Source organism: Strigops habroptila, chromosome 9 (assembly GCF_004027225.2).
Source record: "Strigops habroptila isolate Jane chromosome 9, bStrHab1.2.pri, whole genome shotgun sequence".
In the NCBI taxonomy this organism is placed as follows: domain Eukaryota; kingdom Metazoa; phylum Chordata; class Aves; order Psittaciformes; family Psittacidae; genus Strigops; species Strigops habroptila.
In genome coordinates this window covers 22,273,515-22,297,535 of record NC_044285.2, presented here as the reverse complement: position 1 = coordinate 22,297,535, position 24,021 = coordinate 22,273,515, and the positions used below count along the sequence as shown (strand labels likewise).

Below are 24,021 nucleotides of genomic sequence, written 5' to 3'. Positions count from 1 at the left end.
ATCCCAGAAGGGCTTGGGGGGGTCTCTGAGGGGTTTCAGGGGGTCCCAGAGGGATTTGGGGGTCTCTGAAGGGGTTCGTGGGGTCCCAGAGGGGTTTTAGGGGGGTTTGGGAGTCCCTGAAGGGGTTTTAGGTGGTCTCAGAGGGATTTGGGAGGTCCTTGGGGGTATCTGGGGCTTCCAACACGGTCAGTTGGAGTGGGGAGTCCCTCATTTTGGGCTGCCCCAACCTAACATTGGGCTCCCAGCACCCCACTTGGGGGGTTCACCCTCACTCGGGGCTCCCTCCCCCCGTTGCCGGGGTGGTTGTTGGGTCGCACCTCCCCCCCACCCGTGCTCCACCTGTTGTCCTCCCCCAGGACTGGTGTCTTCGGAGCGCTCCAGCCTCGAATTCCTGCTGAGCCGCACGGGGCGGGGCACGTGGCCATGCTCCTGGGGGGGGGGCCGAGGCGCTGGATGTGCATCCCGGGGGTGCTGCGCCTGTGCCTGCAGCACCGCACCGGCTACATGCGCAGCGCCCTACGCCACAGGTGCAACGGGGGGGGCAAGGGGTTCCTGAGGGGGGTTATTAGGGTCCCTAAGAGGGTTATTGGGGTGCTGGGGGGAGCCCAAGGGGGAATTGGGGTCCCCAATAGGGTTTTGGGGGTCCCAAGGGGAGAACTGGAGTGCTGGAAGGAGCCCAAGGGGAATGGGGGTCCCTATGGAGGTTATTGCCGTGCTGGGCGGGGGGATTTGGGGTCCTAAAGGGGGTTTTTAGGTTGGCCAAGAGGGGAATTGGGGTTTCCAATAGGGTTTTTGGGGTCCTGAGGGGGTTATTGGGGTACTGGGGTGGGATTTGGCATCACCAAGGGGAGTTTTGGGGGTCTCTAATAGGGTTTTGGGGTCCTAAGGGGAGATTTGGGGTGCTGGGGGAAACCTCAGGGGGAAAATGGGGTCCCCCCCCCTCCCCAAGGGGGGTTTTGGGGTGCTGGGGTGGGATTTGGGGTCCCCAAGATGGGAATTGGAGTCTCTAATAGGGTTTTTAGGGTTCTAAGGGGAGAATTGGAGTGCTGCAGGGAGCCCAAGAGGGAAATGGGGGTCCCTAAGGGGTTATTGAGGTCCCAAAGGGGGTTTTTAGGGTCTTAAAGGTGGGAATTGGGGTCTCCAGGGGGGTTTTGGGGTGCTGGAGGGAGCCCAAGGTGGGAATTGGGGTCCCTAAGGGGAGTATTGGGGTGCTGGGGGGGAATTGGGGTGCTGGGGGAGTCCAAGGGTGGAATTGGGGTCCCAAAAGGTGTTTTGGGGGTCCCAAGGGGGGAATCTGGGTCCCTAAGGGGGTTTTGGGGTGCTGGAGGGAGCACAAGAGGGTGTGGGGGGTCCTAAGGGGGTTATTGGGGTGCTGGGGTGGGATTTGGGGTCCCCAAGGGGATTATTGGGGTCTCTAGTAGGGGTTTTGGGATGCTAAGGAGAGATTTGGGGTCCCAAAGGGGCGTTTTAGGGTCCTAAGGGGCCGATTAGGGTGGGGAGGGGGAATTGGGGTCCCCAAGGGTGTTCCAGGGAAATTTTGGGGTCCCCAAGGCAGGTTTGGAGTGCTGGGGGCAGTATTTGCGGTCTGGGGGGGGTGTATTTGCGGTGCTGGGGGAGTATTTGTGGTGCTGGGTTGTTCCATTTGCAGTGCTGGGCGGGGGGGTATTTGTGGTGCTGGGTTGTTCCATGTGCGGTGTGGGGGTGTCCCATTGGCGGCGCTGGGTTGTTCCATGTGCAGTGTAGGGGTGGCCACCATGGAGCTTTGGCTTGTCTGCTCCGTCCCTTCCCGGCACTCCTCAGCCTTTGCACAGAGCGAGTCGCTGAAGTGTCAACCTCTTTGCTGGTGAAGATGTTAGTTGAGATGGAGCTCTGGAGGATTCATGCCCCATCAATACCTGCTCTGCTCCAGTTAGCCATAGGGCCCAACATCATCACAGGACCTTCATCACAGGAGAACTGAGATTGGAAGGGACGCCAGGAGGTCTCAAGACCAACCTGCCAGAAACAGGGTCAGACCAAGTGGTTCAAGGCTTGATTCAGTCTGACTTGGAAAACCCCAAGGCCAGAGACTGCACAGCCTCTCTGGGGGACCTGATGCAGCACTTGCCTCAGAGTATGGGAGCAAGGTTTCCTTATGTCCTGGCTGAACCTCTCCTCTGTCCCTATCCCCCATTGCCTTTTGTCCTCCCACCAGGCACCATGATGAGGAGCCTGGCTCTGTATTCTCCATGTCCTCCCTGCCGGTACAGGCAGCCAGTCCCTGACAGCCTTCCCTTCCCAAGATCTCCGGTCCCCATCAGCCTTCCCTTCTCCAGGCTGGACAAGCCCAGCTCCCCCAGCCTCTCCCCACAGGCAATGTGCTCCTGTCCCTGGCTCTCCTGAGGGCCCGTTGCTAAACCCACTCCTGCTTGCCAATATTGTTCCTGAACTGGGGATCTGAAACCTGGATGGAGTATTCCAGGGCATCCCTTCCCTTGTTCTCATGCCGTGCTCCTGGTCGTACAGCTCAAGGTGCTGCTGTCCTCCCTTGCTGCCAGGGCATGCGCTGCCTCCTGTCCAGCTCCTGCCCACCCAGACTTTTGCCATGGGCTGCTCCCAGCCAGGCAGCCCCAGCCTGTGCCGTTGCAGGTGAGTCCCCTGCAGGGACACCTATGTCCCCTCCTCTCCTCCTCAGGACAGACACCCTGAGAGTTCTGTAGCCCCCCCATGCCATCCCATCTCCCCACACCAGCACAGCAGCCCTGGCCCTGGGGCTCCTCAAGAGCTCTGTCTGCTCCAGGCAGAGAGCAGCCATCCCAGAGCTGGAGCAGCCAGAAAGCTGATTTCATTCCCCTTCATTCCCACTATGTGAGGACATATCACAGAGAAGAAGTTGCTGCAGTATCATTTATTTCCCTTAAATACAATGATAGACCCCCATTGACACAAAGTCTGTGGGTCAGACAAGGTGGGCAGATACTGAAGTAGCAGGGGATGAATACTGACATGTCGTTGAAGACAACAACATCACAAGTGGAAAAACAAAAAACAAACATAAAGCAGGAAAGAGGGACTTGGCCTGTCATGACCTACACTGGGAGCCCTTTGCAGAGGAAAGGAGGCATTGTATGGCTGCTGAAACACATCCAGTCACCAGCTTCCTCACAGCATCCTTGAGCTCCTGGTTCCTCAGGCTGTAGATGATGGGGGTTCACTGCTGGACGCACCACCGAGTACAGCACTGACACCACCAGATCCAGGGATGGGGAAGAAGTGGAATGGGGCTTCAGGTAGGTAAATGCTGGAGTGCTGACAAGCAGGGAGGCACGTGGAAAAGGCTCTGTGGTGTCCCTGCTCAGAGGGGATCCTCAGCATAGCCCTGAAGATCTGCACATAGGACCCCACCATAAAAACAAAACACATAGAAAAATAGAAAAGCAGAAAAAACAAGAATTCCAACTTCCCTGAGGTAGGAGAGTGAGCAGGAGAGCTTGAGGAGCTAGGAGATTTCACAGAAGAACTGGTCCAGGGCATTGCCCTGGCGGAGCGGTGGTGAAAACGTATTGGCTGTGCGCAGCAGAGCGGTGAGAAACCCATTGCCCGAGGCAGTTGCTGCCATATGCACACAAGCCCTGCTGCCTAGAAGGGTCCTGTAGTGCAAGGGCTTGTAGATGGCTGCATAGCGGTCGTAGGACATGATGGTGAGAAGAGAAAATTCTGCTGAAATGAAAAAGACAAAGACCTGTGCAGCACATCGCAGATAGGAGATGGCCCTGGTGTCCCAGAGGGAATTGGCCATGAATTTGGGGACAGTGGTGGAGATGCAGCCCATGTCCAGGAGGGAGAGGTTGAGGAGGAAGAAGTACAAGGGGGTGTGGAGGTGCTGGTCACAGGCTGTGCTGGTGATGGTGAGGCCATTGCCGAGGAGCGCAGCCAGGGAGATGCCCAGGGAGAGCCAGAAGTGCCAGAGCTGCAGCTTCCATATGTCTGCGAATGGGAGGAGGAGGAACTGGGTGATGGAGCTGCCATGAATATCTGCTATCCTAACTTAGGGAAAAAAGAATACTGTAAGAAGTTAGGGAAGACTGACCCTAACATCTGCGCTCCCAGTGCCAGGGAACGGGAATGACAAAGGCACTTTATCAGTCCTAGGGGTTCTTACAGTTCTCCACCATCCCTCCTGGTGAGTATTCTTGGAGGTCAGAAGCCCTCAGCATTTCTGCTGCCCACAGGGAGAACAGAGCGAGTTCTGCAAGGCAAGAGGATTGCCTGAGGTTTAGTGCAGGAGTGAGCTCTGTCCCTCTGTCTAGGTCCCAGTTTCTCTGGGCTTGCACCTTTCTGAGATGGAGGGTTATCACACTCCCATGGTACCATGAAAAGCCACTAGACACTGCTGAGAGCAGAGGGGTCCAGTGCAGACCTCTAAATATTTCACCCCTTCTCAAGCTTTCAGCACCCCACTTCTGGCCCAGGACACACACAGCTCATGTGACAAATCCAACAGCATTTGCTCTATCATGGCATTTCTGTGTTTCTACCTGGGGCTTTCAGATAACACAGGGATGCTCTAGGACAGGTTTGAATCTTGGAGGAAAGCTCACAGCTTGGAAGGAAACCTCAGGGACACAGCAAAGTGTCCCAGTGATGGCATTTGACTAAGGGATATGCAGCTCATTCCCTAGAGGCACAAACTGCATCGCCCACAGCCCCACAGCTGAGGAAAGCTGGGATGCTTGTTCCCATGGACACACCTGCATTAAAGGACCCAGAAGATCTGTGTGTGATGCTGCAGCTGAAATTCCCATTGCAGTGAGCCTGACAGCAACAAGAAGACAAAAACAGCACTGACAGACAAGTGGAGAACAAAGGCGAAATAGAGCGAGGGCCTGGCTGAGAGAGGACCAGGCAGAGCAGCTGGCTCTCAGGACAGCGTTCCCCTGTCTCAGTTGTGCAGCCACCTCCCAGCACCAGCACTGCCGGGCAGCTGCTCCCAGCTCCGGGGCTCTGCAGAGGGCACTGGGCATGAGGCTGCGGAGCAGCACCACAGCTCTGTGGGAACTCTGCCTGCAGGGGAAGGGGGTCACTCCTTGGATCCCCGGCCCTGAGGCCAGAGCTGTGCTGACTGGGAGAGGAGCCAAGGGGACTTGCTCAGAGGAAGAGCTCTGCATACAAGGGCTCACACGGATAGTTCTGAATTCTCCCTGCCACAGCAGTTCTGGGTTTAGGTTTCTTCCGTTCCCAGATCATATCCCTGCTACCTGGAGATTTTCCTGCTGGGAGGTGTTTCCCTCTCCCATGTCTTTCCCTGTGAGTGCTCACAGACCTCATGTGAACCTCTCTGCACACACCTTGACCCTCCAGAAACCTGCCTGTTTTAAGGAACTGCCTGGGCACATGTTCCTGTTTGCAGGTGGAGAAGGGCAGGTCAGATAAAGCCTGATGGATGATGCTGGTGCTGTCCATAGGCAGAGGAGTGGCTGAAGGCACTTCAGGATGCTCATATCAAACCTGCTGGTCACTCAAAGTTAGATCTCAGGAGTCTCAGAGACTTGTTCAAGCATGAGAGCAACTTGTCATTTCAACCCACAAATTCATCAAAAACAGGAAACTGAGAACACAGGCTCAGAAAAGCTCCTTCTCTTTATAGCAACCCGTGCCTTGAGCTTCCTCTTGGAAAGTTGCTGTTTGCTGTGAGTAGCCCTGCCCCACACAGCACCCTCTCTACAGCAGGAGTGCCCTTTGGCTGCCCTGCTGGGATTAATCCTTCCCACCGAGTTTCTCCCCCAGCACCATGGGGAGCTCCCAGACAGGCTGAGTGCTGACCCTGGCAGGTGGCAGAGTCACTGCCCCAGCACACAGCACCTGGGGTGCAGGGACCCTGCTCGCAAGGACAGCGCTGGGCACCACTGGCTGCACACCTACATTCACACCCTGCAGCCAGCCCCACGACAAGGGACCTGTCTCGTCCTGTCCTGATTTGGAATCTCAGTGCCTTCTGCTGAATGGAGACATTAATTTCTATGTCCCGTTGCCCACCCAGACAACGCAGAGCAGAAGACTGATAGAACAGGATCCTTCCCTTTCAGCGAGCCTTTCACAGCCTTGCTGTGCTTCTTGAACAGTCCCTGGCTGCACACCCATATGCACCTCCACAGCCATCCCCGGGAGAAGGCAGCCCTAATGGCCTGTCCCTCGGGTGGTGCAGAGGGAAGCCCTGCTCTGGAGCACATCCTCCTCCTTATCTACATAGAAAAACTAAGAGACTCCTCCTGGTGGATCCCATGGACTGTCCGAGGCAGCAGCTTTAGGAGATCCCTTCAGGAAGTGCAGCTGCATTGCCCTGCACCCAGAGCCTTACCATGCACAGGGCTGGGAAGGTTTCTCCTGCAGGGAGCTCTCAGCATCCTCCACTGCCAAGTGCCTTTAAGCTCTCTGAGGCTCAAGGTCTCCCCTCAGTGCCTGCAGGAAGTGCCCCAGCCCTGCTCCTGGGCAGAGCTCTCTCTCTGCAGCACTGCCCGCTTGCCAGCATCTATCTGCATCCCAGGAGCCTGGCCCAGCTCAGCAAGGTGGCCAGCCCAGGTGGCACTGCCTCTGCACCTCTGTGCTCCTTCCAGGGGTCCCTGGGGCTTCAGGGCAACAGCATGGGAAACAGCCTGAAGGAAACAACAATGTTCTCTCCCTTTAGCTGGGAGAGACACTTATTTCTGCAGTGTCGTTTCTCTGCTGAGAGACAGAGTTTGGTCTAAACAACTTTTCTTAGAACTGTAGAATTATTTGGGTTAGAAAAGACTTAACCAAACACTGTCAAGTCCACCACTAAGCCATGCTCGCAAGCGCCACATCTACATGTCTTTTAAATACCTTCAGGCATGGTGACCCAACCACTTCTGTGGGCAGCCTGTTTCTTGTCCCATCATTAGACAGGACAGGCAGACCAGGTCAGGCAGGGATCTTATTTATCCCTGCTGAAGGAAGGGATTCAGCCTGGTTAGTTGAGGCATCTCCTCCTGGGACTGTAGCCCTGGGGCTGGAAGGGGACTCAGCTCCCTCCCAGGCTCACCACAAACCCCCAGGAGGTGGGATTCCTCCTGCCTCTGGTCAGGTGTTCATTAAAAAGGCACCTACATGTGAGCTCCTTGTCTCAGCTCTCATGGTCATTAATAGTGATGGGAGTTAGGAATGAGGTGTCCAGATGCAAATTTCTGGTGACATTTGGCATTACAGTGCTGGTCAAAGTTACATGCAGGTAATAGAGACAGGTCAAAGATACATGTAGTCTGATATAGAGACAAGACAGTATCTTTGGGAATATTCTTGTAGCACTCAGAGGCATCAGCCATCAGTTGCTATCACTGAAGCAAGGTCTAGCCTTTCTGCCACCCATTAGCTGCAGGCATTGAGTGGTACACAAAGTACATCACTGCAGGGTCTTTATTCTCTCCCTTGATGATTCAAGCAATGAAGAGCCCAAACATTTTAACTGTGTGCCTGGGTCCATCTGGCCTTCAGAGACAGCATCCTTCAAGCACAGCGATGGATCATAGCAAAACTCAGTCAAACTCAAACAGGAATTCAAGGGCATCAAGATGAGCTGCTGCTACTTCAGGAACAGTGAAAGAAGAAACAAGATAACAGAGGACCACTGCTAAGTAAAGCAAGAGTACATGCAGGTAGATCTCAGATAGCCTATCTCCTCTTTGCCTCAGTCACCACCTGCAAGGCCTCCCAGGCCTTTGTGCTTTGAGGCAGGACTCTGGATGGGAAAGGGGAACAACCAGCACTGGATGGGGATCAAGCCAGGAGTTGCTTTGCAAACTACACCCTTACCAGTCTATGGGACAAGAGAGCTTCATCCAAGGTGCTGAGAGAATGTTTTTCACCAGGATGTGCTGGTCTGTTCTTGTCCTAGGAAGAAAGGCACTGGACTCTGTGAGGCATCGTTTAAAATGCTGTCCCTTAGATCTAGCACTGTAAGGGGAGAATTGTACAGATAATCTCATATCTCTTTAGATGGCTGGAACCACAGGAGGTGTAGCATGGAGACAAGAAGGATGAGGAGGGTAGATGCCCCCTGCATGAAGGCGAAGCTTGGATTTCTTGAGGTCCCCTATGTGACAGGTAACAGGTTGGGCTCACTTTTGTGACTGTTTCCTTCCGGAGGGGGCCTGCATTTTCCCACATCTTCCTTTTATCCCCAGTGTACTATACAAGCTTTTTTTGTTGGCGTTAATGTCCTTGGCCAAATTGAGTTCTGACACAACTTTATCTTTCCTAACCTGATCTCTGGCTGCTCTATTTCTCTCCATTCCACCCAGGCTACATGTCCTTGCTCCCACCCTCTGTAGGCCTCCTTTTTATGCTGGAGTTTGTCCAGCAGCTCTTTTCATCCACGCAGGCCTCCTGGTGTTCCTGCCTGACTTCCTCTTGGTCGGGATGCATCGCTCCTGAGCTTGGAGGAGGTGATCCTTGAATATTGTCCAACTTTCTTGGGCCCGTCTTCCCTCCAGGGCTTTATCCCATGGCACTCCACCAAGCAGATCCCTCAGAAGCCAAAGTCTGCTCTCCTCAAGTCCAGGGTAGGGAGCTTGGTGCACACCCTTCTCACTGCCCCAAGGATCTCAAACTCCACCATTTTGATGTTAATTTAGTGTTTATTTGCAGCAGACAGTGGCCACGGGTGGGCTGAGGGGGCAGGACGATGTCCTTGGGCAGCTGACTGAGGAGGCACATCCGCCCGTTGCATGTCTCCCCCGTCTCTTCACCCTGGGAACCGCGCATCCTCAGGGCCAGTGGCCATCTTTTGGGAGCCACCTGGTGCTGTAGCTGGGTGCTGCTGCTCTCCCTGTCCCCTGAGGCAGCTCCAGGAGAAAGCCCAGTGCAGAGCCCAGCAGCACCTCGTGACAATGGAACGCCACTGCTGGTGAGCCGTGCGGTGCGGGAGGGTACCGGTGCTTGTGGGGGAAGCTGAGCTGGAGGCAAGGGACTGGGCAGGCTCCGAGCAAGCCTCTGCAAGCCCCCGGGCCAAGAAGGGCTTTTCCTGGGGCCTGGTGGCCTGGGCACAGCCAGCCTCCATGCATGCTGCGCCAGCCTCCTCCATGGAGGATGCAGGCAAGGCAGAAGCTGACAGCTTTGCATCCTCCAGCACTGCTGTGGGGAGAGTATTGCTGTGTCCCTGGTCCCAGGGATCTCCAGCCAGGGAACAAGCTGCTGGCTCTGCACCCGAGTCTGCTGCCAGGGCAAGAGACACACTCTCCGAGTCGCTGTCTGTCTCTGCTGTGGTGTCTCTGGCCATGTTGCCAGCTGAGCTGGGCACCTTCCTGGGGCCTGCATCTGGCTCCTGCCTGAGCATTGGCGCACTGGGGCAGACACAGATGGTGCGGCTGCACACATCTTCCTCCCGGCAGGAGAGGACCTCTCCTGCCAGGTCTTCATATGGTTCATCATCATCCTCTTCCTCCAGCTCCTGTGTCTGGATCTGCACAACCACGCTTCCAAACATCCTCGGGCCCTCCAGCGGTACTGGGCTTGTTCTTGCTGGTGAGGCCAGAATGGTATGTGCAAGGTGCCCCTGTGCCACCAGCTGCTGCCCAGCTTCCCAGCTTGCAGCTACAGCGTGACTCAGGAGCCCTGACGCCCACGCCTGGACTGAGGACCCTAGAGCAACACTGTGGGTTGTGGGGCTGTGTGGGGCAGGCTCCCATCTCTCAGTCCTCACCGCCATTCTCCAGTCATGGAGGATGCCCCAAGCAGGTAGCACGAGCTTTCCGTGGCCGGTGCCCAGGAGGTGCATGGCGTGGGCTCTGCCTCCCAGAGAAGACCTGGAGGCTGCTGCTGGCGGAGCAGGCATCTTGGTGACATTTGCCAATCAAGCGGCCAACTAATTCCTTTGTGAAAGGGACAAGAAAGCAACAGTCAGTAACAGAAGCACAGAGCAAACAGCTGTGCTCTGCAGCTTAGTTCACCCACATTCCCACTTCATGTAGCATAGGCCAGGCAGGATTGATGGAAGGCAGTGCCAGTGTGGTACAGAGTTCTGCTGCTCTGTGACAAGCCAAGGTAGGTACAGATCAGGAAGCACAGCTCATTTGGATAGATCCAGCCTCCTATCTTTTAGAATGACACAAAGACATGATGGGACAAAGCCAGGCCTGGTAAAGGCTACCCTCTTCCTACAGTCAAGAGAAGTCACATCCTCTCCCCATGTCCCACCACTTTTTTGTATTCTTTTTTAAAGCATGCTACCTGTAGTTTTCATTCAACTATGAAATACTAAGTTTTAGCAATTTGTAGCTAATTAGATTAGAAAGGGAGTAGACAAGTGCACAGGAGAGTAAACCAGGCTACCACGCCTGTTGGAGTGCAGAGTTTCTGGACAGCCGTGCAGGGTGATGAAGAGACATCTGTGCAAGCCCTGTCACTTCGACTCTTCCACTGGCTCTTGCCACCACTTACTGCCAGAGGCCAGATCCCAGAGCAGAAGTGTTGGGCCCAAGTCAGCACGGATAATCCTACACAACCTAAAGTGAGCTGCCTTGAGAAAAGTGACTGCCTGTTTTCACTGATCACTCAAACGTATTTTGCTGCTGTAGAACTGTTTCCTTAGCCTGTGGTTTACTGAGCCATGAAAAAGCATGTTCCGTGACTTCACCGGGCTCACCACATCCAAGCACTCAAGGCAGCACACTTCTCCTGCTGGGAGCTGCTGTCTCACCATACTGGCTGTCAGTATTCAGGTCTGCTGAGAAGCAGAACTGCCAAAGCAATGCTGTGCAGGGGAGCCACAGGGGATTCTGCATATGAAAAGCAGGGAAGAAGCTATGGGATATAGTCCTAAAAAAACCCACAGTCTCTCTCAAGCCTAAAGAAAGCTCACTATAAAGACAAAGACACAGCAGCTCCACAGAAGAGCTCAGAGGAGCATTCAGCTTGTGAGGAAGGGTTTGGAAAGGAGGCACTTGTAACATAACCCTCCTCCTACACAGCAGGAAGAAAAAAATCCATCACCTGCTTTTAATAACTGTGTACCCTCAAAGCCTTCTGAATGCTTTCAAAGCATCAGACTAACAGACTAGGGGGAAAGATCATAGATACCCTTATAGACCGACATACGACCCAGTGACAACCCAGAGAACCCCATACACACCCTTCACTGCCTCATAGCACCCCACAGACACCCCTCCCCCACTGCCCCATTGTGCCCTATAGACCCACAATACGCGCCCCACAGCTTTTGTTGACTTAATGGTGTCATGATGTCACCAGGACTGTGATGACATCATCAGCATCATCAATGGCATGGTGCCCCATAGGGACCCCCAAGAGCCCCATGGGGGATCTCCAAGTGCCTCATAGGGTCCCCACTACCCCCACTCCGCCCTATAAGTACCCCAACACCAGTCGATTTTTTTATTGACTTGCATTCATTTTTAATTAACTTTCATTCACTTTTATTTGAGTTTTATTCAGGCTTGTTCTCTTCTATTTAGTTTTATTCACTTTTTAATCACTTTATTCACTTTGATGCACTTTTTATTCACTTTTTGTACACTTTTTATTCAGTTTTCTTCAGATTTGATTTAGTCACTTCTAGTAACTTTTTTTTTAGATACCCCATAGTGACCCATGGACACCCCATAGAGCCCCATAGTCCTCCCTAGATCCCCTATAGTTCCCCCCAGCCTGATAGACTCCCAATAGACTCCCTATAGACATCCCATAGGGTCCCAGAACAACCCATAGACACCCCACAGCAACTCTTGGCGACCCATGGACATGCTATAGTGACCTACAGAGACCCATAGACACCACATAGTGACCCATAAACACCCCAGAGTGACCCATAGACAGCCCATAGCCATCCACAGCACCCCATGGACACTCCAAAAGACCCCATAGAGCCATAGACTCCCCCCTAAATCCCTCGTAGGGGCCCCCCCAGCCACATAGACACCCTATAGACATCCCATAGAGACCCACGGCAACTGATAGACACACCCCAGCAACCCGTGGACACTCCATAGATCCCCATAATGACCCACAACGCCCCATAGATGCCCCATAGAAACCCATGGATACCCCGTAGTGAGCCATGGCCACCCATAGACACTCCATAGAGACCCACGGCAACTGGTAGATACCCTTATAGACTGACACACAGCCCCATGACAACCCATAGAATCCCACAGACACCCTGAACTGCCACATAGCACCCCATAGACTCCCCCAGTGCCCCATAGTTTCCTATAGATGCACAACATGCACCCCATGGCTTTTCTTGACTTATGATGTCATGACGTCACCAGGACTGGGATGACAGCAGCAGCAGCAGCATCCTCAACCACCATGGCACCCCATAGGGCCCCCACTACCCTCCCACATCCCATAAGTACCTCAACACTAGTCAAATTTTTATTAACTTCCATTCATTTTTATGAGCTTTCATTCACTTTTATTCAAATTTCATTCAGGCTTGTTCACTTTTATTCATTTTTATTCACTTTGTAATAATTTATAATCACTTTATTCACTTTTTTTTAATTTACTCTGTTACTTTACAGTTTTCTTCAGATTTATTTGCTTTTTAGTCTCTTTTAGTAACTTTTTTTTTTTTTAGATGCCCCACAGCAACCCAGAGCAACCCGTGGACACCCCATAGAGCCCCCGTAGAGCCCCATAGACCCTATAGACATCCCACAGAGATGCACAATGAGTGATACACACAGCATAGCAACCCATAGACACCCCACAGCAACCCATGGACCCTCCATACTGACCCATATAGAGCCCATAGTGACCCATAGATCCCCATAACAACTCACAGCGACCCATAGAGATCCCATAGTGACCCAGACACTGGCCCATGGCGACCCATAGCATTAAAGTGAATAAAGTTATTAAAAAGTGAATAAAAATAAGTAAAAGTGAACAAGCCTGAATAAAACTCGAATAAAAGTGAATTAAAGTTAATTAAAAATGAATGAAAGTCAATAAAAAAACCGACTGGTGTTGGCGTACTTATGGGTTGCGGGGGGGGGGCATAGTGGGGGCCCTATGGGGCACTTGGGGGCCCAGTGGGCCCCATATCATTGATGATGCTGATGATGTCATCGCAGTCCTGCTGACATCGTGATGCCAGGAGTCAATAAAAGCTGGGGGACATGTTTTGTGGGTCTATAGAGCACTATGGGGCTGGGGGGGGTGTCTATGGGTCACTGTGGAGTATCTGTGGGTTGTCACTGGGTTGCCCTGCGGCAGTGCGGGGGTCGCTGTGGGTCTCACCTTCGCGAGGGGCTCAGGTCGACCCTGGGGCTTGGGCCAGGCCCAGTGCAGTCACTCCAGCTCGATTAAACTGGATTGCAGTTAAATAGAACAGGCATAAAGCTGAAAAGTGGATTAACACAAATGAAAGTGAATAAACCTGAATAAACCTGAATAAAAGTGAATTAAATGTGAATGAAAAAGAATAAAAGGGAATAAACCTGAATAAATCTCCAAAAAAGTGAATAAAAGTGAATTAAAGATCACTAAAAGTAACTAAAAAGCAAATAACTCTGAAAAAACCCAAATAAAAAGTGAATTAAAAGTGAATCAAAAGTGAGTACATGTGATTTCAAAAGTGACTGAAAGTGAATAAAGGTGAATAAAAAGCAAAAGCCTGAATAAACCTGCGTAAAGCTTGTGGAGAAAAGCTGTGGCGTTACCAAAAATACACAAACTGCTGAGAACAGTGAAAAAGTGCAGAATCTCCTAAAAGCCCTGTGGTTCTATGAAAAAGAAACAGTGTAAATAATGTGATAATTTGTTAAACCTTGCAGAACTTGCTTAACCTTGTGAAACTTGCCGGTCTCATGAGAACTGTCGCTTATGCATAGGAGAATGGGCAATTCCACCATAGGCATGTAGGCTTAAATTATAGGTTTAAATTAACAATAGTGTGTGTGACTTTAACATAGTAAAATACAGTAAACTGTTGCTCTGTCACTAGGGAGACTCTGGTAAAATACTGTAACCAAAGGTGCCTGTTGTACAAACTGGATTTTGGGGAAAAGTGGCCTGTGAATGGCACAATTAATTATAATACTTTGTTACAATTGGTGTTATTCTTGAGACGAGAAGGAAAGTGGGATGAAGTAGCTTATGCAGAAATGTTTTTCACTTTGAGAAATCATCGGGAATGGCAAAAGAATTGCAATTTTAATCTTGCACCCCAGGACCCATTAGTATTGCCCTTGGAGAAAGGTAGTGAAGTTCGCTTAAATGCTGTTGCTCTTTGTGCAGCATAGGACAGTTACGCACTAAACATCTGAGCAATCTGGAGGAGGAGGATTTGGATTTGATGATAGCCCCCCAGAGAAGGGGTATTGCGAATAACAGGGCCAAAGGTGCTGCCAAAGCACAAGCACAGGCACAGGCACCAGCAAGGGAGATGTTAGAGGGGGCTGAAGAATTTAGCCCTACAGCAGGGCGAACTAGGGGAAAACAAGGGGAAATTGTGGTTGCGTCTTTAAGACAAGGTGTGGGCAATGATGCTCCAGTCACGATAAAGATTCCCTTTACCATTATAGATTTGAATATTTGGAAACAAATGGCTGGTAATTATGCATCATGTTTTTGAGAGTGTTGACAGGGATATCATTATTCATACGGCTTGGACCACAATAGAGGAACAAATAACAGCAGACACATTGGCAGGTACAGTGAACCTTGATGTACCTACCACTGACCCTAACTGGGACCCTAATCGGGACCAGGACAGGCAGGCTTTGAAACAATATCAGAGGTGGATTTTATTCGATATTAGGAATACTGTCCTCAAGGCAGTGAACTGGTCTAAGCTATATGAAATAAGGCAAGATATAAATGAATCACCCTCTGGATTTGTGGAAAGATTAAAAGAGGTGATGAGTAAAAGGTACAAAGGCTTAAGGGAGAGGACCAATATGATTTGGAAAAAATAATGGATGTGGAGACCCATCGCAATCGGACTTGCACCATCGCCCTGGTGCAAGTTCCCCGAGATGGTTCAAATGGTGGTGGAAGGGGGTTCAAGTACCAGATTATTAATATTGTTGATTAATACAATACAATATAGTGTCTTGTAGGTTAATCTGTTATTGTATATGTGGGGGCGTAAGATAAGCTCCAGAGTAAAACTGGAATGTTTAAGAAAATAAAAAAAAAAAAAAAAGAAACATTGTTGGCTGTTGTGCTCACCTGGGAAAGCAGGAAAGAGGGGAATGGCCCGGGAGGAAAGGGTTGGAAATAAGGATTACATGGAAAGGTTTGTGAACAGCCTCCACAGATTCACTTAGAGAATGATCAGTGTGCAATTTGTAAACAGAGGTAGCATGGGAAGAGAGAATGCCCTCAGAGTCAAAATAAACACCGGAGATTTAGTGGAATGTCAGGGAAGGCAGAGAAATTGATGACTTTAGATGAAGATTGAGGAGGAGCAGGGGAAGGTTCGAAGCCCTCCCCAGCAGAGCCCCTGGCTACAGTTAGGTTGGGGAATGATAAGACAAAATTTCTTGTAGAAATAGAAGCTACTTATTCTATTATAAATACTTGTAAAGGGCAATTAAGCAAAGAAACAGCTTCAGTCATTGGTGCCACAGGGTGGACAGGAATTCGGCCTTTCTTTCAAGCTTTAAAATTGGCAAACAAATGTTGACCGATCAATTTCTTTACATGCCGAGTGCCCTGTGCTGTTATTGGATAGAGATGTACTGAGCAAATTACATTCATAAATTAGGTTTAAAGAAAGAAAATTCAGATACATGTTCCTGATGAAAAGGCTGTGGAGGCTCAAGTTTTTATGTTACAGAAACCAGCCACTGAGCCGAATATACCGGAGGAAGCGGGGAACACAGTCACCCCACTAGTATGGGCTGCTGGAGCACTGGGACCCAGCTGAGTCCCGCTAAGCTTCATAGCCATGCATCTACTGAAGATAAAGCCGAGTTTCAGCCACCGCCACCACCTTCTCCTTCCTCCCTGGCCGTTGACATCGCTCCCTCACACCAAGGGGCACCGCTGATAGGCCGCCGGTCGCTAGGCGTGAAGGCGTCCCCTCAGCCGCGCGCTGTAGGTAAGGCAGTGGCGGCCAGGGATTACACGACGCTTTCCTGCACCTCCATATCACACCCTCACTGTGAGGCGAGTGGCGCAGTGATTGGCTGGGAGGTGGGAGCAGGCAAAGGTTGGCGGCAGGGGTGGTGGTGGGAGCAACTGTGGCAAGGTGGCTCATGGCTCATCAGTACCAATTACCGGTGACATTCCACCCCTCCCCTTCTCCCTCATCCCCCAGGGCGGCTCATTGGCAACAGCCACTGTTACTTGCCTCTATCAGTCATTAATGAGGCGTTAAAAGGACCCCGGAGTGAAAAGCAGCTCAGGGTTAGGTTTATCGATCCGGATTCATTAATTTATTAGAGTTTATTTAAAGTTAATGGAGTCCACTTAAATTTATTTGGGTCTATTGAAATCCATTTCAGTTTATTTAAGCCCAATCTAGTCTACTGTAGTCTATTGAAGTCATTCCTTTGGGGGTGCTTGGGGTGGGCTTGGGACATTTCTGGCTCCTTTTAAGGCCATTTTGGGCAGTTTGGGGGCAGTTTGGGCTGGGTTTTGATATTTTGGGGCAATTCAAGCTGGTTTTGGCTGAGTTTTGTGTAATTCGGGCTGGTTTGGGGGCATTTCAGGCAGGCTTTGGGGTAATTTGAGCTAGAGGTAGGTAATTTGGGCATGTTTGGGGCATTTCATGTGGGTTTGGGAGCAATTTGGGCAGGATTTTCTGGGACACTTTCTATAGGACGGGGCCGGCCATGGTCAAATCAACGCAGGGGTTTCAATCAGGTCCTACCTTCCCTGCATGCACCAGCCTCAGGAGGCGCCACAAGCTTCAATCAGGTCCAACCCCACCTCTTCGGTGCAACAGAAGTTTAGGTTGGACCTTAGGCAGAAGTTCTTTTCTGTGAGGGTGGTGAGGCACTGGAATGGGTTGCCCAAGGAAGTTGTGAATGCTCCATCCCTGGCAGTGTTCAAGGCCAGGCTGGATGGAGTCTTGGGTGACACGGTTTAGTGAGAGGTGTCCCTGCCTATGGCAGAGGGCTTGGAACTAGATGATCTTAAGGTCCTTTCCAATCCAAACTATTCTATGATTCTATTGCCCACTGCTGATTGTCCCTCTATGCCAGCCCATCTCACCAGCACAAGACTCCTGGCCTTGGGGCTCCTAAGGCTGTTCATAACGCCCCAGCAACTGAGCAGCCTGCCCCAAACCAGTGCATTCAAAAATAGGTTTCTCTTTTATTTACTTGCAGAAGCACAGAGTTGTTCCTTTGTTTTTCCCCAAAGACATCCCTGCCAACAAAGATCTTTTCCAGAGGGAAGGGTGTTCATGCTGGCCTGGCTGGACTCTCTTGCCTTCTCTCTGTGCTCACTGCAGGGCCTGAAGCTGGTGGTGCTGCTCGCAAGAGCAAACAGGTTGTGGTGCATGGAAGCCACAGGGAGACAGTCCTAGGCAGATTCCTTTTGATCATTCACCGTCTCCAAGGGCACTGAGCACCCACGTTTGAAGGACCAGTCAAGGTCTCCTTCCCCAACACATTGCCCCCTGTCCTCCACCCCTAAGCCCATGGAGAACCCAAGCACACTTCACTTCATGCAGGACAATTTCTTCAGCCTTTTTTCACTTCTGCTTTGCAAGAAGAGCCCAACCTCCAGACACCAGCACTAAGGAAATCTTTTATTACAGAGTTGTGTAATAGGGGAAGGAAGGCCAGCTGTACCATTGTGTACAAGGGCTTCTGTCAGGCCAACTCAGCTCATGCCTCTCAAGAAGCGCAGTGGATGCAGACAGTCCTGGAAAGCCAGGATAATTACAGATAAAATGCAAAAAGCACAGGAGGTTCTCAAGATATCTTGGAAATAACTTCAGAAGAGACATTGTTGCTGAAAGACTACTGATTGAATCAGCTTCTTCAGTGTGTCTTTGAGCTCCTGGTTCCTCATGCTGTAGATGAGGGAGTTCACTGTTGGAGGTACCACTGTATACTCAGTTCTATACTCAGAACTGCCACCACCAGATCCAGGGATGAGGAGGAGATGGAGGGGGGCTTCAGGTGGGCAATCATGGCAGTGGCAGCAAACAGGGAGATGACAGCCAGGTGAGGGAGGCACGTGGAAAAGGCTTTGTCAGCATTGCTCAGAAGGGATCTTCAGCATGGCCCTGAAGGTCTGCACATAGGAGCCCACAATGAAACAGAACACCCTAAAGCTACAGAAAGACTAACCCCTACGAGCCCATCTTCTCTGAGGTACAAGTCTGAGCAAGAGAGCTTGAGGACGGGGGGATTTCACAGAAGAACTGATCCAGGGTATTGCCTTGGGAGAGTAGTAGTGTAAATGTATTGGCTGCGTGCCTCAGCGAAAGCACATCCCTGGGTTATGCATCCCTAGCATTATGGGCTCATAAAGTAATGTCCCCAAGGGTTATCGGCACTAGCATCTTTGGATTCCTATGGCAAGCACCTCTTAGGATTTACACATTCTAGGCTTATGGGCCTCTACATTTAATGACCCCTAGGGTTATTGATGCTAACCCCCTAGGGTTAGATGCCACTGTGGTTATGGTCCTCTTAGGTTATCCTTCACCCTTCGGTAAATGCCCTTGGTGTTATGGGCCCCTAGGCTTATGGTCCCCATAAACTTATTGACCCACAGGGTAGCAAGCCTTAGAGTTATGGCCCTCTGTGCTTACGTGTCCCTAGGGTTCTTGACTCTGAGGTTTAGTGCCCTTAGTGTTAGCACCCCTAAGGGCTATGCGACCTTAGGTTTATGGCTCCCTCTAGTTAGCAGCCCCTGGGTTATAGACCTCAAAAATGTTATGGGTCCCTATGGTCATGGGCTGTAGGGTTAGCAGGCCCTAGGATTACCCCTGGAGTTATTGGCCATCAGAATTAGCATCCCTGAAAGGTTAGCTCCCACTAAGTTTGTTGGTCCCTTGGATTTGTGACAGCTGTGTGTAATGCTTCTAGGGTTCACAGCCACCAAATTTATTGGCCTCTACTGTTTATAGCCCCTCAGGTCAGCATCCCATACAGTTAGCACCCCCTAGTTATAAAAGTGGGTTATAAAAGAGGTCTTCCTGTACGCCTGTGGCCTTCTGATGAACAGGTTTCTGCCCAGAGATGGGTAGGATGCAGAAGGACATACTGGCATTATGTCTTTGCTTCTTCTCTTATCTCAAAACACCTGCCATCTTCTCAGCCTCAGAAGGTGATAATGAGGAGCTAGGAACCAGGATCCCTTTATTAGGCAGCAGAATTCAAGTGTTGGCCCAGAGTGAACAGAGAGCCTTAAGCCTATGCAGTTGGACTAAAAAAAAATCAAACTATGATTTCTCTGGACACAGAGGAATCAACCACATGATTTCTAAGTCTCTCTTTCCTTCATTCAGAGGATGGAGCTGTGGATTGTTCCAGGTCATACTGAAAGATTTACACTTCCCTGGCAAACTGTAAGTCAAAACTATGTATGAGGGGCCTTGCTCCTCAAATGTCCTTCTTTGCTCTTATCTCCCGCAGGATCTTCCAACCTAAAAGTGCTATGAGATTTGGCAGTTTGACAGAGAAATTCTTCTAATTAACAAATTTCACTGCCCCAGTGTCCTGGGGTTCAGAGGTTTGTTGTACCTGGAGATCCATGCTTTCAATAGCCAAAGGAGGGAGAGACAAGTTGTGTTTTGAGATTGTGAGTCTCAGTTTATCTCCTATTTCAGCTTGATCATGCAGGTCTCAGGAGAGGTCACTGCAGAGCTCAGGTGTTGACTATGTGCCTTCTCTATGAGCTCATCTTAGAGAACACCTGCAATGCAACAAGGACCATGTCTCTGGGGCTGCTGAAGATATACCAAATCCTTCAGTTCCATCCTGATTTAGCAGATGAAAGACAGAAACAAGAGGAGGACTGTAGAGGTAGGTAAAAAATATCTTGGATTGACTGGAATTGCTCCCATAGTCATTGAGTTATCCCAAACAAGCTGAGTTCAACTGAGTCTTATCAGTTTCTGTTGTTTCCGGAGCTCGAATATCACCATATTCCTATTAAAGGTGTAGTACACTAGTTTACAATTCAGAATCAGTGACTATGAGCTGAAGTTAATGTCAAAGTTGTTTGTTGGTTTGTTTTTTTTCCTCGGAGTTACATGTTCCCTTCAGAAAATATTATGGTCAGTTTAATCTAATTCACTGTAAGAAATCGCAGCCATGCCTGATAACTTGTGATAGGCTATGTATAAAGTGCTTTTTCTGGTTGGGGGGGGCAGTTGACATTTGTGGTGATTTTTTTTAAGTATGGAAAATGTTTTAGTATTCAGTTTGGGAAGCAGAAAACATCCTACATGTTAAAATTTGATAGGATGTTTTAGAGTTGGCAGTCTGCATTCTCAAGGCAGAATTTTGAGAGAAGTTATAAATACAATTTACAACTGACGTGAATTAGAGAGAGCGCTTACCTGCCTCTAATGCTTGTCAGTTGTAAAAACATGAAACATATGAATGCAGGATGCAAAGATTCTTTTCAAAATGCATACTAACAGCAACCCATTTTTTAATTAGAAAGATAACTTACAAGTGAAGGAGTGCTCACTTGAAAAGAAGCAGAGGGAGTAGAGGCAGACAGAGGTGTGCCAAAGGGTAGAACATAAGGCCTGGAACAAAGTTTGTAAAGTAAAGGCAGAGGGGTCAAAAAGAGGTGATGAGAATGAGGAAGGGATAATTTTAGTCACTGATAGACGTCTGAATCTGAACTGACTATTGAGACCTCTGTAACAGTTGATTGTGAGAAATACATTCTTCTAATGGGCAACTTCTCAGGTCTGTTTTAGGCTTTTACCTCAGAACAAGGCAAATTTGCCCTCTGGAAGTGCCCAATTCTGCTACTGGAGACTGATTTTCTCCTTAATTTGCCTCTGTGTATATCAGTTGAGGCAAACTACACTTCCTTTGGGCCTTTTCTTTTTTGTTTTTTAACTCAGGAATCTGATATGAAGCTTGTCTTTCCTCTACTGAGGACAGACTATCCTAAAGCTTGTAGACATGATCATGATGAAGTAATATGAGAGGTTTCAGCATCTTTCTTGAGACATTTTATCTGGTCATGACTGGTATTGGTTTACCCTGAATTCTGTGCCTAGGAGTTAGGAGGTGTCTAAACACAGTTACTCAGTTTCATTGTACACATCCATGAGGTTCTTGGCAGACTTCCAGACGAATAAAGTGAGGCTTCTCTCAATCCTAATGAAGATCTGCAAACCCTGTACGATTGACTTGGATAACTGAGGTATACAAAACCAGCAAAGGACATATGTATGAGTGCCCAAATGTCGTTGCATACATAGAGATCTGAACTTGTCATCCAATGTTTCCTAAGCTTTCAAAAGAGAGTGCACCATGGCAGGTAATCTCTTTCATTTTAAGATTTCTAACTATTGTATATGTCCAAAATCAAATGCAAGGAGACTGAGAGTAGAATGAATCTATTAATTTAAACTAAAATCCTTCAGAGGTCAACTTTTGTTCTAACCTAACGTGCACTTGACACAGACATCATATAAGGTTACTATCAAATAGGTGGGAGGTGGAAAACCAGACTTTTGGGCTGATAGACAAGTTCGTGGGATATGTCCTCATTGTTTATCAAGTCATATAAGATTTTGGCATCTGAAACACAGACATCTAATAAGTGTTTGAGAAGCCTAAGCACAGCTCTATAGATTTACACATCACGGGCTATCCAGCATATCCACACAAGATACACAGGAGCGCACCCTGTCTTCCCTGCATGGCAGAGGATTGTCAGGGTGCACACCATCAGTCTTCTCAAAGAGCAGTAGATGTCTTGCTTTAGGACTGGAATTGTCTCTATGAATTTCATGTAACCTACTGCTAACAACAGGTTGCTATTTGGTTTGACTTAAGAAATGTACCATAGTCTTTCACCGTCACTGTTGTCACTGTCTCTTTATTGTTCCAAGATGAAACCCTCTGAAGAAGGGACCACCAGAAATAAAACTTCTTCAATTGTGTTTGTTATCCTGGGGTTTTCTCATCATCCAGAAATGAAAGTCATCTTCTTCATCCTATTTTTATGTATTTACATCTTTACAGTGCTGGGAAATCTAATGATTCTTGTTATAATTAACATGGACCCTGTCCTCCACACCCCTATGTACTTCTTCCTCAGGAACCTGTCATTTCTGGAGATCTGCATTTCTGTCACTCTGCCCAGAGTGCTGGTCAGTCTTCTCTCAACTGATACATCCATCACTTTTGCAGGTTGTGCTGCACAGATGTATTTCTTTCTGTTATTTGGGGCGACTGAGTGCTGCCTCTTAGCTGCTATGGCATATGGCTGCTACCAAGCCATATGCAACCCTCTGCATTACACGGATATTATGAATAAGAAGGTATGCATGCAGCTGGCTGCTTCTTCATGCATATGTGGCAACCTTGTGGCCTTTGGACACACTACATTTATCTTCTCTTTGCCCTTCTGTGCGTCCGATGTGATTAACCATTTCTTCTGTGAGATCCAGCCAGGGCTCATGCTTCTTTGTGGGGACACTTACAGGAATGAGCTACAGATCATTCTGGCTGCTGCCTTTGTCATCCTGATGCCTTTTCTGCTCATTTTGGTGTCCTATGGCCTCATCATTTCCTCTGTCCTAAAAACTGGATCTGCCAAAAAAAGGTATAAAGCATTCTCCACTTGCTTCTCACATCTCACTGTAGTGATATTATTCTATGAGATGGCTGTGTTCATCTATATACGTCCCAAATCCAGCTATTCCCTGGACGTGGACAAGGTGCTCTCTCTGTTCTATTCTGCGGTGACCCCTATATTGAACCCTGTTATCTAGAGCCTTAGGAATAGGGAGGTGAAAGGAGCATTCTTTAAAATGAGAATGAAACTATTTGACCCCAACTCCTAGCTCAATTCTCCTCAGCTGAATGACTATCCACAAATATCTCACCTCAGAAAAAGCACCAGAACATTGCTAGAGGGATGTAGGAAAGATCAGTGACAGGACTTTAGGATAGAAAGGCATTCAGCTCACCTGAGTTCAAAAAATGTAGATGTCTAATGTATCTGGTGGCATTTGAAGTCCATAGCCTTCAACTGCCATTATAGAACATGTGGATCTCCATGAAGTTACAGTTACCGCATGAAGATCTTGGATACAATAGGAAATCTCATATGCTCCCAGGCAGGCACATACCTTTAGGCATAAGAAATACTCCACAGATGTCTCTGCAGAGGAGCAATGACAGGCTTGAGAAGTAGACCCATGTGAACCTCATGAAGTTCAGCAAGGTTCTGCACCTATTAGTACGGACTAGTGGACAAATTGATTGAAAGCAGCCCTGCAGAAAAGGACTTGAGCATACTGATGCACGAAAAATTGGGTATAAGCAGGTGATATGCACTTACAGGAAGAAATGTTTTATGATGAGAGTGGTGAGACACTGAAAGAAGTTGCCCAGAGAAGTTGTGGATGCCCCATCTTTGAAAGTGTTCAAAGTCAGGTTGGATGGGGCTTTAAGCAAACTGATCTAGCGAAAGATGTTCCTGCCCACAGCAGGGGTTTGGAACTAGATGATATTTAAGGTCCCTTCCAACACAAACCACTCTATGATTCTATGAGACAAGTTAATCTGACTGGCTCAATTCAGTTGTGTGTGTTCAGAGGCACCTACTGCCACCTGAAATCCCCTGGAACATTTCAGCCATCCACATGGTCTTGGGGATATGACACAGGACATAGAGAAGATGTTGCTTTCTGTAGTAGTGGCTCAGGAGTGGGCAGGATGCCAGGGAACATCTCCAATTGCATAGACACCTGTTACTAGGTACATGCGCCATGGGCAGTGGAGTCTATTGAGTGATAGATGTGACCCAATGCATGTATCTATAAGCAAAGGAATCAGTCACTGGACTCTAGTGACTCACTGTCTGTCTAGTCTCCTACAGACAACTAGT

The 24,021-nt window shown here is 49.3% G+C and overlaps 1 protein-coding gene and 1 long non-coding RNA gene across 2 annotated transcripts; both read left to right on the top strand.

Annotated features, from left to right (window-relative positions):
• The first annotated feature begins 138 nt into the window (after positions 1 to 138).
• LOC115613288 lies at positions 139 to 10,570 on the top strand. The gene is made up of 6 exons (XR_003993338.1): positions 139 to 527; positions 1,739 to 2,628; positions 7,990 to 8,097; positions 8,375 to 8,555; positions 8,641 to 8,899; positions 9,440 to 10,570. It is a non-coding gene; the product is annotated as an uncharacterized LOC115613288 (long non-coding RNA).
• Positions 10,571 to 22,099: 11,529 nt separating this feature from the next.
• Positions 22,100 to 22,900, top strand: LOC115612888 (olfactory receptor 10C1-like). The gene has a single exon (XM_030497746.1). The coding sequence runs from the start codon at positions 22,100 to 22,102 to the stop codon at positions 22,898 to 22,900; it is 801 nt and encodes a 266-aa protein (XP_030353606.1).
• Positions 22,901 to 24,021: the final 1,121 nt, after the last annotated feature.

Coding starts and splice junctions, on each gene's coding strand:
- LOC115612888 (XM_030497746.1), top strand. CDS start 22,100: ATGAAAGTCATCTTCTTCATCCTATTTTTATGTATTTACATCTTTACA.